The following is a 15,763-nucleotide window of genomic DNA, read 5'->3' on the forward strand; positions in this document are numbered from 1 at the left end:
TATCTCGTTCGACATTCTATTTCGAAGGTCGGTTTTAATGAGAGAGACATGGCTGAATTAACACTCGTTCGACGGCGGCATTTGATACGGGTAGTGATAGCAAAAACAGGAGGAGGGTTTGGAGTTGTGTAGGGAACGGATAGCTGTGGTGGCTGTGGGGCTACGGAAGAGGATATGTTCTACGTTGGCGTTGGAGGAAGACCAATTTGGACAGGAAGGGTCCGCCCGAGTTGCCACGTAGACGCCATGCGGCAGACAGAAAATTCGGCAAATTTCGGTTAGGTTCAGCTCAGTGTTCTCCCTAGGCTGCTCAGCACGAGGTCGCGGGATCGAATCCCGGTCACAGCGGCCGCATTTCGATGGGGGTGAAACGCGAAAACACCCGTGTACTTAGATTCAGGTGCACGTTAAAGAACCCCAGGTGGTCAAAATTTCCGGATTCCTCCACTACGGCGTGCCTCATAATCAGAAAGTGGTTTTGGCACGTAAAACCTCATAATTTAATTAATTAATTTTCAGTGTTCTCCCTCCGTTCTAGCGCCGAGGTCGTTAGTTCGCAGATGGAGACGTGTTTCCTGAGGCTAGCTTTCTTAATTAAAATTATCAAAAGACCGCGATCCTTGACCTTTTGACATGCATATGTGTTCTATCGCAGAGCTTGCAAATTTTGATTTTGTAGCAGAAGCGCTCAATTTCCTTAACCTGCTGTCGTCTGCATTTTGATTCCAGCGTGCTTTTCATTTGTGCTTAACTCCTTTTACTTTTTTTTTTTACACAGGAAAAAGATGTAGCCCAAAAATAGCCACATAGCCAAAAGGAAAATTGTGACACCAACTCGGACAAAAAGTAGCCCAATTTGGCTATAAATAGCCCAATCTGGCAACCCTGCTCACGCTTCGGCGCAGCTGTTACCTCATCAAACCGCCTTTTCCTGCCGCTGCTCTGTTCTGGGAGCAATTGTTTTTTTTTTTTTTGTGCGTGACCATCGTCAACGCCACCGAAACTAACGAATACAAAATTCTCTTGAAAAACCTAATGGCGTGAAATAAGCGGTCACGACCTTGTTCCCGATCGGAGCTATAGAATTTCGCTGCTGCTTCTCATCCACGTAGAGATGGGTGGGCGCGGTCTCCTGGCCCACCATCACGAGGCTTCCGATGATGAGAGGCACAGGTGCAGTGTTCTTGTGCAGCCGGTTAATGGTCATGTGACACTGTAAAAAAAATGAATACTGACGATTAACCTTTGCTCGTTAAGGATGGCTCATTGGGTATAGGGATAGGGTGGCGAAGACATGGGACAAGCCGTCGAGAGGTGCTTTGCACTATATAGAGATCGACCATACGGAAGATGACCGACTTCACGGCGAACAGAGCGAAAAGACAGGACGCGAAGGAGCCGTTTCGCACTGTTCCAAGAATGAACCAAAAACATGTTCGCCATATTTTCAATAACGGGGTGAAGGCGTGCTATAGTTTTTTTCAAGTACCGCCTGGGGGTGACAGTTAGCGCCGCAGTTACACCTCTTCATGTGGATTACTCGAATAAGAGGCCACACTGATACTGACACGACAAATATCAGCGTTCAGTTTTCTAAGTAACAACATTCAATCAGCATAGGGCGAGGCAATATATGAGAAATTCTCCAAATACGCTTCTTCACACACCTTCCATGCAATGCAGCAAAGGCGAAGGCTCCTGTCAGCCAGTCAGTGACGAGAGCCTGCTGCCCAGACAAGTGATGACTCGCCCATTGTGCGCTACTATAATCCGCCTTTGTGGAATCCATATTGTGGAATCCGCCACCTTCTCAGCTCTGATTGGCCAAGATGGCTGCTATTGCCTCTACAATTGGCTCCAAACGCCGCCATCATTGCGTAATTAGACAAGATGGCGGAATTTGACGATGTGGGGAAAATCACCCCAGGTGTACGAGAACGCGGAGCCAAAACAATACACAAATGGCGATGTCACGTTGAGGTAGCGTAAAGAAAAAAAAATGATTTCAGCTTTGTTAGTAAATAACCCTTCCACAATACAAAAAAAAAAGCAACTCCTACCTCAAGAAGACGCTTGGAACGCCAGAAAAGAAGCAACAACGAAAACTGGGTCGCGACGCCATTTTGAAATTCTCGCGCGAGCTCGCCGTGACGTCATGGGTTTTTGACGCCGTCTGCCCGAGCTTGGCTAATTTTTTTATTGGTAAAAATTGACTACATTCTTATAATTATTTAACCTATTACCTCGCAATCAACGAAAGGAGAATTAGTGAAAATACTTTATCAATCTAAACTGATTCAATGTTTCTATTTAGGGCCCCCTAAGACAGGTCCCCGTCAAGTCCTGCTGTGGCGACGTCTCGTCGATCACACATCGTTATTTTTGTATTCATAAGATAAAGTCTATACATAGTATGCACGTGACGTCACACCCGCTGCTGACGTCTGCTTCCGCTACCTTCCGCCATCTTGGGGAACCTTATTAACAGGCGCGCGCATAGGCCTATAGGTTCCCCAACATGGCGCCGCCGTAAACCGGAAGTCACGGAGTATCCTTGAATGACGTACGTGCATACTATGTATGCTCCGTTCCACACATGGCAGTCAACGCGGTGGAAGCTACGCAAGAAGTTCGGTCAAGAAAAGGTATCACTCCGCGCGTTTCGTCCATGCTTCGCTGCGCGCCAACAGCGTTCGCTCGCGCGAGCATGCACGTGAGGCTCCTCGCGACGGGTTTCAAACAAAAAAACCCCGAAAGGAACGACAAAAATAAAAATGATCTAAGACAACGCATTAGCAGCCGTATGCCACAGTGTGCTTGTTTCTAAGGATTAAAACTTTTTTCATTCAATACTGTGCCTATATACACCAGAACACCGTGAATTCAAAGCGCGCAGCCATATTGATGAGCGCCGGTCGCGCCATCTATCCCAAGCGCCGCGATGTAGCTGGCCTGGGCTGCCACACCGGGAGATGCGACCCGGCGCAAAAGCGAAACTTGGGCTTTTTAGCTGGGCGGAAGGCGTGTTTCGTGTTTTTTCTAACCTGTCATTTCCGCTGTCTCGATTCAATCAAACCTCAAGACCTCATGCAAGTCCTCAATGGCCACACTGAGTTCCGCGCAGACTGCAGAAGCGAATAGCATCGGGTAAGTACGCTATTACGTTTGTACAGACCGCGTGCTATATGCTATAACACGTGTGAGCTGTAATATTTCTGTATTTTTGGCACGTAACCTGTGAAGGAATATACAGCACTGTGTTGGTGCCATATATTATTAAAGGTTGCGCGATAAAGCTTTATGAAAGCTCTACTTTTCAACATGCATCACGCGGCAAAATTTTGCCCGGGCGTACGCTTTGCAACGAGTTTCGCGGAAAGCAGTGTTTCTCCCATAAGTGCTCAGAAGCATGCGGTAAATTCCTCGTTGGCGTCACCTATTCCCCTTGCATAGGTGCGGTACATCAGACACATTTTCTCGCGCCTGCGGCGCTCGTGCTCTATCAGTCATGCCGGATTATACCATTCTCGCGCCTTCCGGCGCTCAAGCTTCAAAATAGCCTCACTGATTTTCCCGGGGGAGCAGTAGGGGCCGTTGTAGAGACAAGTCCTGCTCTCCTGAAACAGTATCTTCACTCGTGCCGGTCTTTTCGTTTTGTGCTCTCCATGACTTTTCAAATGCATTTTTAATGGTGCCCTTTGAGTTAAAATGTTTTGAAAGCATGCAACTGCCGAGCATCACCTGCGATACTCACTCGTGCATTTTTACTGGGTTGCTAGTTCTTCCTATTCACTACAGCTATCCACCGGTGGCGCAGCTTGGCGTTCTTCGTTGCGGATGGAAATCGGTGCAAGCTGAAAGCACCGCACCGGCACGATTCCCTACGTGTGTTGTACTCTTCGCAAACAGCGCTAAGTATCCTGCTCCTTTTGCGCTGGTTGTTTTGGCATCCAAACACGACGCAGTGCCGCCCAGATGCCTTCTTGTACTTTGGATCTGCGTGAACGCGCACATTCCCACACTTTGGAGTCCTAGAGCTGGCGCTTGCCATGTCCACTGGTCGCCGACGAACACACTTTGGCAGCCCAGTACAAAATGGCGCTGGCCGACCGGGCAACCCGGGTGCGAGAGTATGCGTTCGGTTAGTCTGGGTGCGAGGCTATCGTGTTCTGGTCTATATAAAAAGCAGTTGCGCACAATGGCGGTAAAAAAAAACAAAAACAAACATCTAACTATATCCCAAGTGCGAACGAAGCCAGTGCAAGAAGTCTCTCAGGCCTCTGCAGCGCTGACTGCTACGCATGGAACGGAGTATACGCCGCACTGCAAGAGAATGATGCAAACAAGTCTGAATGCCGCGAGAACGACTTCACCTTAATGGCCCCATGGGCGTTTCATAGAAAGTTTGGCTTCTCTCCGCTGCTAGGCACTTCTTTTTCCTCTTTTTCGTTTTCCCAACCCAACCAACACAGACTTCTGAAGAGTGGTCTATGTCAGTGTATTCCGAGTTTGTGTTTTTGTTCAGAACCATGTCTTGCAGTTTCCAAAACAAGAGTACGCTATAGTCTTGCGACCGCGGCATGGGTTTGCAAGATTTCTAAAAGACAGTTTCCTTCACTTACAGCGGCGATGCGGAACCGGAAGTAATCGTAGGCACCGGTTTCGATGTTTCCTGTTGGAAGAGAAGTGTAGATCCGGGTAAACAACTGGACATAAACTGACGATGTAACAGTTCTTGATTAGCGTCCGATTATTCCTATACAGTCGATTACTGCTACTGCGACTTGTCCGTTCACGTTTAGACGAGCTATGGTTATTTTTTTTTTCTTCGACGAACACCGTCTGTGACAATATGCCCTAATAAAACGTAAATGACTCACGGAAAAGTAATCCTTGGTTCATAATGCAATAAAGGGTAAGGCGTGCAGACAAGGACTCAAGAGAATTATTGCATTATGAACCCTTACCAAATAGCTCAGCTTTCTGTCGTTCTAATCCTTGGTTATTGCGTGAAAGTGAAAAGAAAAAAAAATCGCAAGAATAAGACCAGGTTCTCATTATTTGCCATGCAAACTTAACTTTTTTTTAGGGTTCTCGCAGCCTAAAATGGGCGCTAATAGAAGCGAAGCGGGATTAACTTGCTTCTAGTCTCTGTCTGTGTCACTTCGCGCTACAGTTCAAGATCATGTTACCGTACCAACTCACTCAACTTTCTATACTTTTGTATTAACTATAGAGGTTAGCTTAATTTTATCACAACGGCGTCACATGAATTGTGACAATACTTTACAGCACACGTATATTAAAACAAGCTTTACAAGTAAAGCTCTAAGCGAACCCAACAGTTTTATTGGATACTTTAATGAAATCTTTATTAACTTCGGATTTTGTCGTCAAGTATGAACCGCAGTAAAAAAATATTTTGAATCATTACAAAATATTCTCATTTTAAAACATTTTGTGGTCATGACAGCATTTGTGTGCTTCCCTTTGAATCTACGCAGAACGGACCTCGAAATACCTTGTGCTTATTTATGAGAAATCGTTTGAAAGCAAATAGGTTCCTGGGCAGTGGAAAATCCTTGAAGTCATTCTCAAGACACGGCGGCCCTCAGAATATCGTCCCCTCTCACATACACAAATTTCAAAATTTGCGAACATAAAATTTTTAACATACTGCATTAAGATAAAAATGGGTTGGATCGCATACGGCAGACATCGTGAGCTCCTGACTGGGAGCTTACGTTATCATTGAAAAGGAAAGTATACAATCAGTGCATTTTACCGGTGCTGACATATGGGGCAGAGACTTGGAGACTGACAAAGAAGCTTGAGAACAAGCTAAGGACCGCGCAAAGAGAACGCAAAGAACGAAGAATGCTAGGTATAACTTTAAGAGACAGAAAGAGAGCGGTTTGGGATCAGAGAGCAAACGGGTATAGACAATATTCTAATAGATATTAAGAGAAAACATGGCGCTGGGCAGGTCATGTAATGCGCAGATTATATAACCGTTGGACCATTAGGGTGACAGAATGGGTACCAAGAGATGGGAAGCGCAATAGAGGATGGCAGGAGACTAGGTGGTGCGACGAAATTAGGAAATTTGCGGGTGCTAGTTGGAATCGGTTGACGCAGGACAGGCGTAATTGGAGATCGCAAAGAGAGGCCTTCGTCCTGCAGTGGACATAAAATAGGCTGGTGATGATGATTATTATTATTAAGATATACTTCCTACAAAACATTAGTAACAGCCATTTAGACAAAACATTAACTTTTGTTAGCAAAGCGATCTAAACAGCTGGTAAATTGGCTGTATCGCTGTGAACACCGCTACTTCAAAAGGTAACTGCACCACACTCGATCATCTCAAAAGATTAGGTCCTGCCAGCTTGAGCTAAACGCAGCGGCACAAGATGTCGTCATCCCAGTACAATGATATTGGTTACACGTGCACGCTCGGCTAATGATCACAATATACTAAAATTAAAATTAGATTATGGGGTTTTACGTGCCATATCCACTATACCTGATTACGAGGCACGCCATAGTGGGGGAGACTCCGTAAATTTGGACCACCTGGGCTTCTTTAACGTGCACCTAAATCTAAGCGCCACGGGTGTTTTCGTATTTTGCCCCTATCTAAAAGCGGCCGTCGCGGTCGGGATTCGATCCTGCGACCTCGTGCTTAGCAGCCCAACACCCCCAACGTACTGGCGAGTGTAGAAGTTCAACCGAAAATTGATCGATAGAAACTAAGACTATCCAGGCCTCCGTATACGGTGCCTACTCATCACGAGGTCGTTGACCTGTTTCGAGATCCACTCACGTTTCCCGACGCCATCGTCCCAGAAGAGAGTACCGGATGCCTTCCCCTTATGTGGGTACACCACCAGGGTGACGGTTTTGTTGAGCCTATACGAGGAACAAGAAAGCAGACTTCGTAAGACAGAACACGAAGCTAACGTGCGCGATAGGATTTGTTCTGCCGCTGTGGAAATGAGGTATCGGCGCCCAATGTGCTTCGTAACTAATACGCTGTCAACGCGGACGATAAAAGAAAATGTATTCACGCCGCATTTCAACATGCGAGCTACGTTCTCCACCGCTAAGCCGTCTCTTGGCCATAACAAAGGCCTAGCAACGTTTGAGAACGCTAATGTAACTGACACATACGCTATTGCATTGAAGTGCTGCAACTGTCGTCTGCCTGCGGTGCAGACTGCCGTCGCCCAACGGCGGCAACGACCGCGACGGTGCAGACGACATTGTCCAACTGTGCCCGCCAACGACGTCACGTTTAACATGTCCCGTTCCTCTCGCTGCGGGAATCGCGGCATTTGACGCAAGTGCGCGTTCACACCTAGGCGGAATCGCCTCTATACACAGCGCCTATACATTTACCTGTCACGCGTGTTCGGCCCGGGAGTCTGCGTCGGGAGCACGGAACCTGCCCGGACGTACAGCGGCGTCGGCGTCTTCAGCGTGAGCCAGTTGTGAACCATGTATTCGCCCGTGCTCAGGAACGGTGTGTTCTGGGTAAGCGAAAACCGTTATTCACGTATGCGTACACGATCTCTCTCTCTCTCTCTCTCTTTCTCAAAAAGAAACAAAAATATTCCGAGCGATACTATACACTTGTCGGCACGTTGCCTTGTAACATATGGGAAATGGTATAGTTTTACGCGTATACTTTCCCATTCATGTTACCGAGGTGAAAGTAGCGTATACGACGACACACGTAAGAGAGAGATACACCGAGGCGGGGGAGGGTGTGTGCATTTCGCAAGTGGATCCGCGAAATGGACTGTCCATTTATTGGATCGCGCACTCACTGGATAGATCTCGAAGCCGGTAGGGCAGGCGCCAATCGTCACCGCCGGCTCTCAAGCTCCATCGATTCAGCGCGCGCTGGCTCAGTGGCTATGGTATTGGGCTGCTGAGCACGAGGTCGCGGGATCGAATCCCGGCCACGGCGGCCGCATTTCGATGGGGGCGAAATACGAAAACACCCGTGTGCTTAGATTTAGGTGCACGTTAAAGAACCCCAGGTGGTCAAAATTTCCGGAGTCCTCCACTACGGCGTGCCTCATAATCAGAAAGTGGTTTTGGCACGTAAAACCCCAAATATTATTATATCAGCGCGCGCTGAGTCCGCGACTTTCCTTCGTTTTATTTTTTTCTTCCTTCACCTTCATTTTCAATAAACGCTATACGCGAGGCCAACCTCTGTGTTCGCTGACCCAGCCCTTACGAGACCGGGCGTTACCGTACCCCGCTTTTCTTTTTGGAATTGGCTTTTATTACCAATTTGCGCATCGGGTATTACTTTATAACCACTCTTCTTATATCCTTGATTGGCTTTAATCTTGTTATGCTACTTGCAGGAGCAGGATCTTCCCTGATGTTATCTTAAGTTCTTTTTTCAGTTAACGAATGAAGTTCGCCTGAGGAACATGAAAGAAAAAAAAAATAAAGAAAAATCACCAACGATTACGACACTTCCTAACGCCAAATTTGCGCGCACCTTTATACGTGTTCTCATTTCGCGTGTCAATATCTTGTATTATGGTTATATACGTACACGGTTTATATTAGGAAGAGAACGTTGTGAGGTGCGCGCTTTGTCTCCATGCGGACGACGCGTGCTATTCTGGCGCCGCATCGTAGCCTTCGTCGCCGCACAGCCCGTCTTGCGCAGCACTACGCTTTTCCTCTAACGCTTTAGTTTCACCAACGACGAGAGCGGCCCTTCGCCGCGTGGAAATGGTGCCCCCAGTGTCAGCGGCGACAACACCCGAGGGTACGTCATGGGCGACACATCCTCGCAGCCGCTCGCTATCGCCCCTTGCAGGAACAATGAGCCCCTCCCCCCCCCCCCATCGGAAGCACGGATGAGATCGCCCATGCGGCGGCGGATGCCGTGGCCGCCGGCAACTCAGCGCATGCGCAGGCCATTTCCCCTCCGCTCCGACTCCGCTTTCCGCCTCATGCTTTCACTGCAGCCTCCTCCTCTATATTCCTCCTCGTGCGCTCTTCATCTACCGCTGCGCTCCTCGTTCGCTTTCATCTTTCGCTGTGCTCGTTCGCTCGGTTACGCCGATGTACGACGCTGAGCCACGCCGACGCTCAACGCAGGAACGGGCGCTTAAGAGCTGCGCTCTAAAACGAGCTAGTGCACTTAAATTTTAATGCACAATAAAGAACCCCAGGTGCGCTTAAATTATTCGGGAGCCCGAAGCTACGGCGCGTCAAATAGCCCTGGTGTTGCTGTGGGACGTTAATCAAAATCAATCAATCAGAGTAGCGAGCTGTCGCCACACGCTCCGCTTTATCCCGGGGCACGTCTTGCAAAATGGCAAAGTCAATTCGCCCAGGTTAGGCTCAAACTGTGCAAGGACTTACGTCGTAGTACTCGTACCACAGTCCCGCAGGCAGGTAGAACGACATGTATGTGTACTGCGAGAGAAAAACAGAGAAGCCAGGGGGCTCATGCACTGATATTGAAGACGCGTTCAGCTTTGCGTGTTTCCCTCAACATGGTGATAACTGCATGTCACTGGTTATATATGACAAAAAAAGCATTGTGGAAGTTCGCCTCACGTGTGCAATATAGTTTCGAATTAGAAGCACCGGGAAAAAATTACCTCGCCGTGCAGGCAACAAAAAGCCTTCAGCTGACATTTTCTGACCACTTTATCACTTTAGCATATCGCGACCCACCATACACTGCCGGGATGCACAGATAGGCCAAGCGGGAGAGCGTTATTGCAGTTGCCCGGTCGCAGGTTGCTGCAGGAGGCGCCACATCATGCGTTGCTAGGCTGTTCTATACACTATAGCGTACTGTGTGCAGTATTACGGGCTCAGTAAGTCTACGAAAACCTACAAGCTGACAGGGTATTCTCTGCAGACTTAACATGGGTTTGGCGTATCTGGGATATGGCTATCGTAACCACTTGCAGAGACGGTCGCTTAGGGGATTTGCTTGTATCCGAACATGAAGATAGTATGAAATAGCACTTATACATGCCGGGAACACGTACCAATAGTTAGTGACTGAGTGTACAATAAAGAAGTATAATTACCCGCGAACGAACGGTGCTAAAGCTTGCGATATTTTACTACCAGTGTCATTTCGCAAATATGCGCTGACATGCGTGCACCGCATATCCAGGATGTTCCCGCACGCTCCAAGCTTCTGCCGCGCGCGTCATGTTTGAACGCTTTTGAAGAGAAATGCTTCTTCGCAGACTCCACACGGGTTTTGCGTATCTGGAATCTGGCTATCTTGTAACTACTTGCAGATAAAAAAGAAAAGAAGGGTCAAGCAGGCGTGGACGCCTAAGACAGGGTCGACGTACTTGCGCGTGAAATTCGAGACGAATATGATACGAAATTAATGAACAATGAACACGAAATAGAGACGAGAGATAATCTAGAGATGGTATTTGATGCAACCTTCAAATAATGTTAGCCACCACTGCGTAGACAGTAGAAAGTTTTAGCGCGTCCTGTATTACATTAGATAGAGGCAGATAGGGCGGTTTGCGCTCCCGATCACCCGCTATTCCACCTGATCTGCTGCGTTTAGCGCAATACCGGAAACGCTAAAACTCTGTCTTCCTTAGCGTCAACACTTGTTTGACCCACTCTTTCTTTTTCCGACACCATAGAAACATAAGGTTAATTGTGGTAACTAAAGGCTAAAAAAACAGCAAAAGAAAGAAAAATCTTACATTTCGTATGATGGGAGAGATGAGCAGTGACTTGCCCCACATGAACTGCGCATCGATGCCGTACGTATGGGGTTCCTGCGGGAACCTGCATGCGGGGCAGGATGTCATCAGCGTGGGCGCAATTACGAATGACCAGAACGCCGCAACCGCAGTGTACGTATATACAACATATGTTGCCTCCTCAACAAACAGATCCGTTTCTGTGTAAGGCCAACGAGCATGGATCGCCGCAAAACCACCGCCAAATCCTTTTCCCCCGGTGACAGACTTTGGCCTCCAGGATAAAGGGCTCGGGCGAGTGAGCTCCTTATAAAAAATGCAAAAAATTGCCGGCGACTGATTGAAATGTTTTGAACACGTGGCCATGATATCCTCGCAGTTTTTTTTTCGTGACGTCGTTGTTTACACACAAGTATGAATTTTGTTTCTCTCTCGCTCACACACACAAACACACACACACACACACACACACACACACACACACACACACACACACACACACACACACACACACACACACACACACTCACTCACTCACTCACTCACTCACTCACTCACTCTCACTCACTCACTCACTCACTCGCTTCTGCTAAACATTAGGTGAGAGTGCAGTGCTGCAGTACATGACGTGCTCTACGGATTCTTCTCGCGATCGATCCCAAGGAGTCGCCCACGTGCGCGGAGTGCTCACTCGAAGAACAGAGGCCTGACGACGGGCGTGCCGTTGGTGTGCGCCTCGTAGAAGAGCGTGTACAGGTAGGGCAGCAGCGTGTAGCGCACCTGCAGCGCCTTCCTCATCACGGCCTGCGCGGCCTCGCTGAACACCGCCGGGTCTTGGTCCTGGACGCAGGCGGGCAAATGGGCTCGGTGTCACAGTCACGGATTTTGCAGCACTCCTTGCGTTTTGGGTCCTTTATACATTTCGGAAACCTAAAGTACCCAGCTTAAGCTATTGATTATTTTAGTGTGGAGTGTGCAATAATTTTTCTTTTTTTGCGAAGCTTCATAGGCGAAACCCTTCGGACTTTGCTGACCGTGGCTGCTGCTGTTGAAGCCTTGCCAAATAGTTCACCGCTCATATGTGGCCCCAGCTACTACACCTGCAGACGTGCCTGTTGCCGGCTCTGTTCTTTGCGGAATTGCGTAGTAAACCAACAAACGGTACCTAAATATTTTCAGCGCAACAAATGCACGCCTTAAGGCACATTATACGTTGCGTCCGAAAGACGACGTGCATGACGTATTTCCGGCTCCCGCATGCAACCAGGAAAATCATCATCATCATCATCATAATCAGCCTGGCTATGCCCACTGCAGGGCAAAGGCCTCTTCCATACTTCTCCAACTACCCCGGTCATCCTATCAACTACCCAGTCATCATCAACTACCCAGGAAAACCATATAGCCTTTAAGACATGCATTTGTTTATCCAGAGGGCGCCACCACTGGAGCACGGTGGTGCCCTCTGATTGACTGAAGCAATGACTCAAGCATTCAAGCAGGTGACTCGCCCCGTCTCAAAAGATATGCCAATATATCATCATAATAACAATCATCATTATCATTGGATTTGGACACCGACTATTCCTTCACTGAAGTGCATCTTTCCGTGCCTTCTTTCACGGAGTTCGGCGCGTCTGCCAGGTCGGATTCTTGCCGAGTAAGGCGGCCGGGTAAAGTAGCAAGTAGTCGCTCACAGCGCTCTTGCTTACTTTTCAATGAGAAACGTCGTCATAGATGGACTTGCTACTACGCGACATTAAGAAATTTAGCTCCTTGTCGTGACGTCACAATAATGTCGATGACGCCAAATGCGGCATTTTCAGACAACCTTGTAAGTATCACAAGTACCTCATGAGAACACGTTTTCCAACCTTTGTACCTGCCAAGTGACGTCATCGTACGAAGCGTGTGGTAAGGTTTCTACAACTTGTATTACGTGTTTCATGTACTACTTTATTATGTGGTGTCCAAATCCACGCCCCCCCAGCAGCAGCTCTCTCTCTCTGAACAAAGGGCCCAGGTCTCGAAGGCTAAGCTTTTGCTAACGGCACGCGCCGGAAGCTATTCGGGAGCCTAGAAACGTCGTAGACGCCACGTTTTAGGCACGCTCTTCCAAACGGCACAACTTTCGCGAGAAAACGCCCGTCGGACTGGTGCACTTACGACTGCTCTGATGTCGTTGTGGGATCTGCTGAACGGGTAGAAGGCGCCCAGCTGCATCCACCGGACGCACAGGTCCTCTGTGACGTTTCCGGCGAAGCCGCATACGTCAGCGCCTACCTGCAACGCGACCGGTTCGGGTGCGATGCACTTCCGCCGAGCACGCAACGCCTCCGCGCGCTTTTGCCAAGGTTCCGTCCGTCATGGGAGCCATTTACGTGGGCTAAACTGGCATTTACTTACGTACGGTATGCCGAACATGTTGAACTCCAGCATGCCTGAGAAAGAGAAGACCATTAGCAGACGGCCTGCATTCGTGACAAGGTTCACGTTCCTAAACGACACAAACGCTGCGAAGAACAGCCTGTAGGTAAGCATGTCTAAATATGACGTGTCCCTTTCGATGCCAACGGAAGTCGGAAACTGGCGATGGTCGTGTTGTCAAAGGGTTTATCGATTTGTCGTGCCGAGCTGCCCAATACTTTCCGAGAAGCTGCGTACACCAACGAGCTGTGACCGACGCTTCGGGTAGTCCTGGGCAGTCCAGGACGTCATATCAAAGAGACCCAAAGACAGGTACCGCTATGGGACCAATGTTCCGCTAATTAGGTGACCTCACATTCGTCGTTAGTGGCTCTTTAAGGCGGCTGGGGCACAGAGCAAGATACTTCTTTCTCCGTGGTTTATTAATCGGGATATTACGACAGTCAGGTTTAGCAGGGGCGCAGGCAAAAAAACACAGAATGCGTTTAATCTTTCAGCTCTGTTTCATCCGCCACTTTGAACAGTAACCTTTGGCAGGAACACATTGAAAACCTTCGAGCAAATATTAAACTTGTTTTCTAGGGGTGTTATGTTATCATGAGCGGAATCCTGATCTGCGTTCCAGCAGCAATCCTTCTCAAATATCAAGCGGGCGAGGGAGAGAGAAGTGGAAGTAGCAGTAAATACCGATTATGGAGCGGCGGAGGTGTGTCCAGGTGCTGGTGTTGTCACCGAGCCAGTGCCCTCCGTACCGGCCGCTCGAAGGGTACGTCGACCGGCTGATGATCACCTGCCGCTCGCTGAGCACTTCGTCAAGGGCGCTGTAAGAGTCGCCAAAACTCGACGTTTCGGCTTTGATCTCTTGAACAAAGTAGCTGTACAGATATCCTGATACGGCATTTTATTTTTTGGCATTCGTCAGCGATCTGTTCGCCTGATTATGCTTTAGCTTGCGTACCAGACGGTGCTCTGTTGAAACTATCGGTTACGTGAATGGTTGATATAGGTGAAGTACACGTGCAGCAGCACCAACGCGAAAATGACGAGGCCGCATGACGGCAATAGTTTCCGAGGCGTCTCTGAGGCCCCCCCCCCCATGGAGAATCACGCCACTAGAAATACACGGTCTAGCCCACGAACATGTCCTATATCTCGTGTTCCTCACCGACTCTCCATAAACCCTTGGGCGAAAACTTCGTTTTAGTTGGCTATCATCTACCTACCTACAACGTCGGAGACAAACATGACACAGAACGACACATGAGGAAGTAACAAGGAAGGCTTAGACCTACATAATACTTCCGCCTAACTAATGCAGACAAAACATACGTATATGGGGCGTGCAACGAAAATGTGTGGTTCAAGCTAAAGACAGTGGCACATAATGACATTCAATGTGGTTCCTTCGTACCCCTACGTGCACGAAGGCAACGTCATATAACTCCAGGCAAAGTGATAGCGTCAAGCGCACCTGTGCGTGGTGCGCATCTCGCTCCAGCCGTACAGGTTGTGCACGTCGTAGTGCCAGTAGCTCTCCGTGTCGCCCAAGCGGCCGCTCATGCACAGGGTGCGGTCGCTGAGACGGGCCTCTGGGCCGTACTGAGTCGCCGCCCCTGCACGAGGGACGCATTCGGGGTGTCCGCGCGACTGCGACGAGAGAAGCGGCTCGATTCGGCTGGTATGAGGTTGAAATACGTCTGCCCGCGGCTCGTGTTAGCGCTATCAAATCGGGCTGAACGTGCGTCGCAAGTGATTGAGTCAACCAAGACTGCACAAGTGTCAACCAACGGTACTCAACGAAATTTCAATGGCATGCATATGCGAATCGGCCCACCGGCTCTGCTGCCGACGAACTCTTTTGGGCGTATAGATCGACGCCTCGAAATCTGCGACTGGAACACAAGCCAGAGCAGGCGACAGAGCCGTGGCGCAGTGAAACTCGTTAACTTGGTCTATAGCATACAGCCGAAAGCCTTTATAACGAAATGCTAGGGGCCTCAGAAATAATTCCTTGAACAGTTCACTTCGCCGTAAAGGGCGCAAGACCAATCGAAATGGAACCGGGACAGAATTATTCCGCCGTAATACAGGTCATTTCGTTGTATAAAGGCGTTCGTTGTACAGAGGCACTCAACTGTACATACACGTATACACTCGCGAATGCTACAGTATAACCCGCGAATAATATATATAGTATTCGCAAGTTCCGCTGCATTAGTAACATTGCAACTCGCTCTCTGACGACGCGATCGAGATTCCACAAAGAAAATGAGCGGCAGACGCGGCTTCGCTCACTCGTCGGGTATGGCGGATCGTCGAAGATGGTCACGTAGCACTCCAGCTTCCAATTCTTGAAGCACTTCTTGCGCACGGCGGGGCTCAGCGCGCCGCGGTTGGTGCTGAACTCGGCCGGTTCGTTCATGTCCTGCGGGGAACAGCGATGCTAATGTAGGCATAAGCCTACACATTGCAGAGCTTTCAGTAAATCCCTTCTGCCGTTTGCGCGAATGCATGCATGCAGGGCGCCTCCGGCCAGCAATAATTTCATGCTGCATCAAACTTTATACAGTCAACGCGTACGTCCCCGCGAAGGCTTC

General features: G+C 48.8%; 1 protein-coding gene across 1 annotated transcript in view; it reads right to left on the reverse strand.

The window, feature by feature from the left end:
* Positions 1–15,763, reverse strand: part of LOC142559204 (lysosomal alpha-glucosidase-like) — a 49,915-nt gene that overhangs the window by 14,251 nt on the left and 19,901 nt on the right. The window contains exons 12-23 of the mRNA XM_075670833.1: positions 15,462–15,591; positions 14,638–14,779; positions 13,854–13,987; positions 13,146–13,180; positions 12,906–13,022; positions 11,431–11,579; positions 10,740–10,824; positions 9,406–9,459; positions 7,405–7,535; positions 6,830–6,915; positions 4,623–4,672; positions 1,061–1,213 (exon numbers count right to left, since the gene is read on the reverse strand). Coding sequence (XP_075526948.1) covers positions 1,061–1,213; positions 4,623–4,672; positions 6,830–6,915; positions 7,405–7,535; positions 9,406–9,459; positions 10,740–10,824; positions 11,431–11,579; positions 12,906–13,022; positions 13,146–13,180; positions 13,854–13,987; positions 14,638–14,779; positions 15,462–15,591 — 1,266 coding nt within the window. The remainder of the gene's footprint in view (positions 1–1,060; positions 1,214–4,622; positions 4,673–6,829; positions 6,916–7,404; positions 7,536–9,405; positions 9,460–10,739; positions 10,825–11,430; positions 11,580–12,905; positions 13,023–13,145; positions 13,181–13,853; positions 13,988–14,637; positions 14,780–15,461; positions 15,592–15,763) is intronic.

This window comes from Dermacentor variabilis, chromosome 10 (assembly GCF_050947875.1).
Source record: "Dermacentor variabilis isolate Ectoservices chromosome 10, ASM5094787v1, whole genome shotgun sequence".
In the NCBI taxonomy this organism is placed as follows: Eukaryota; Metazoa; Arthropoda; class Arachnida; order Ixodida; family Ixodidae; genus Dermacentor; species Dermacentor variabilis.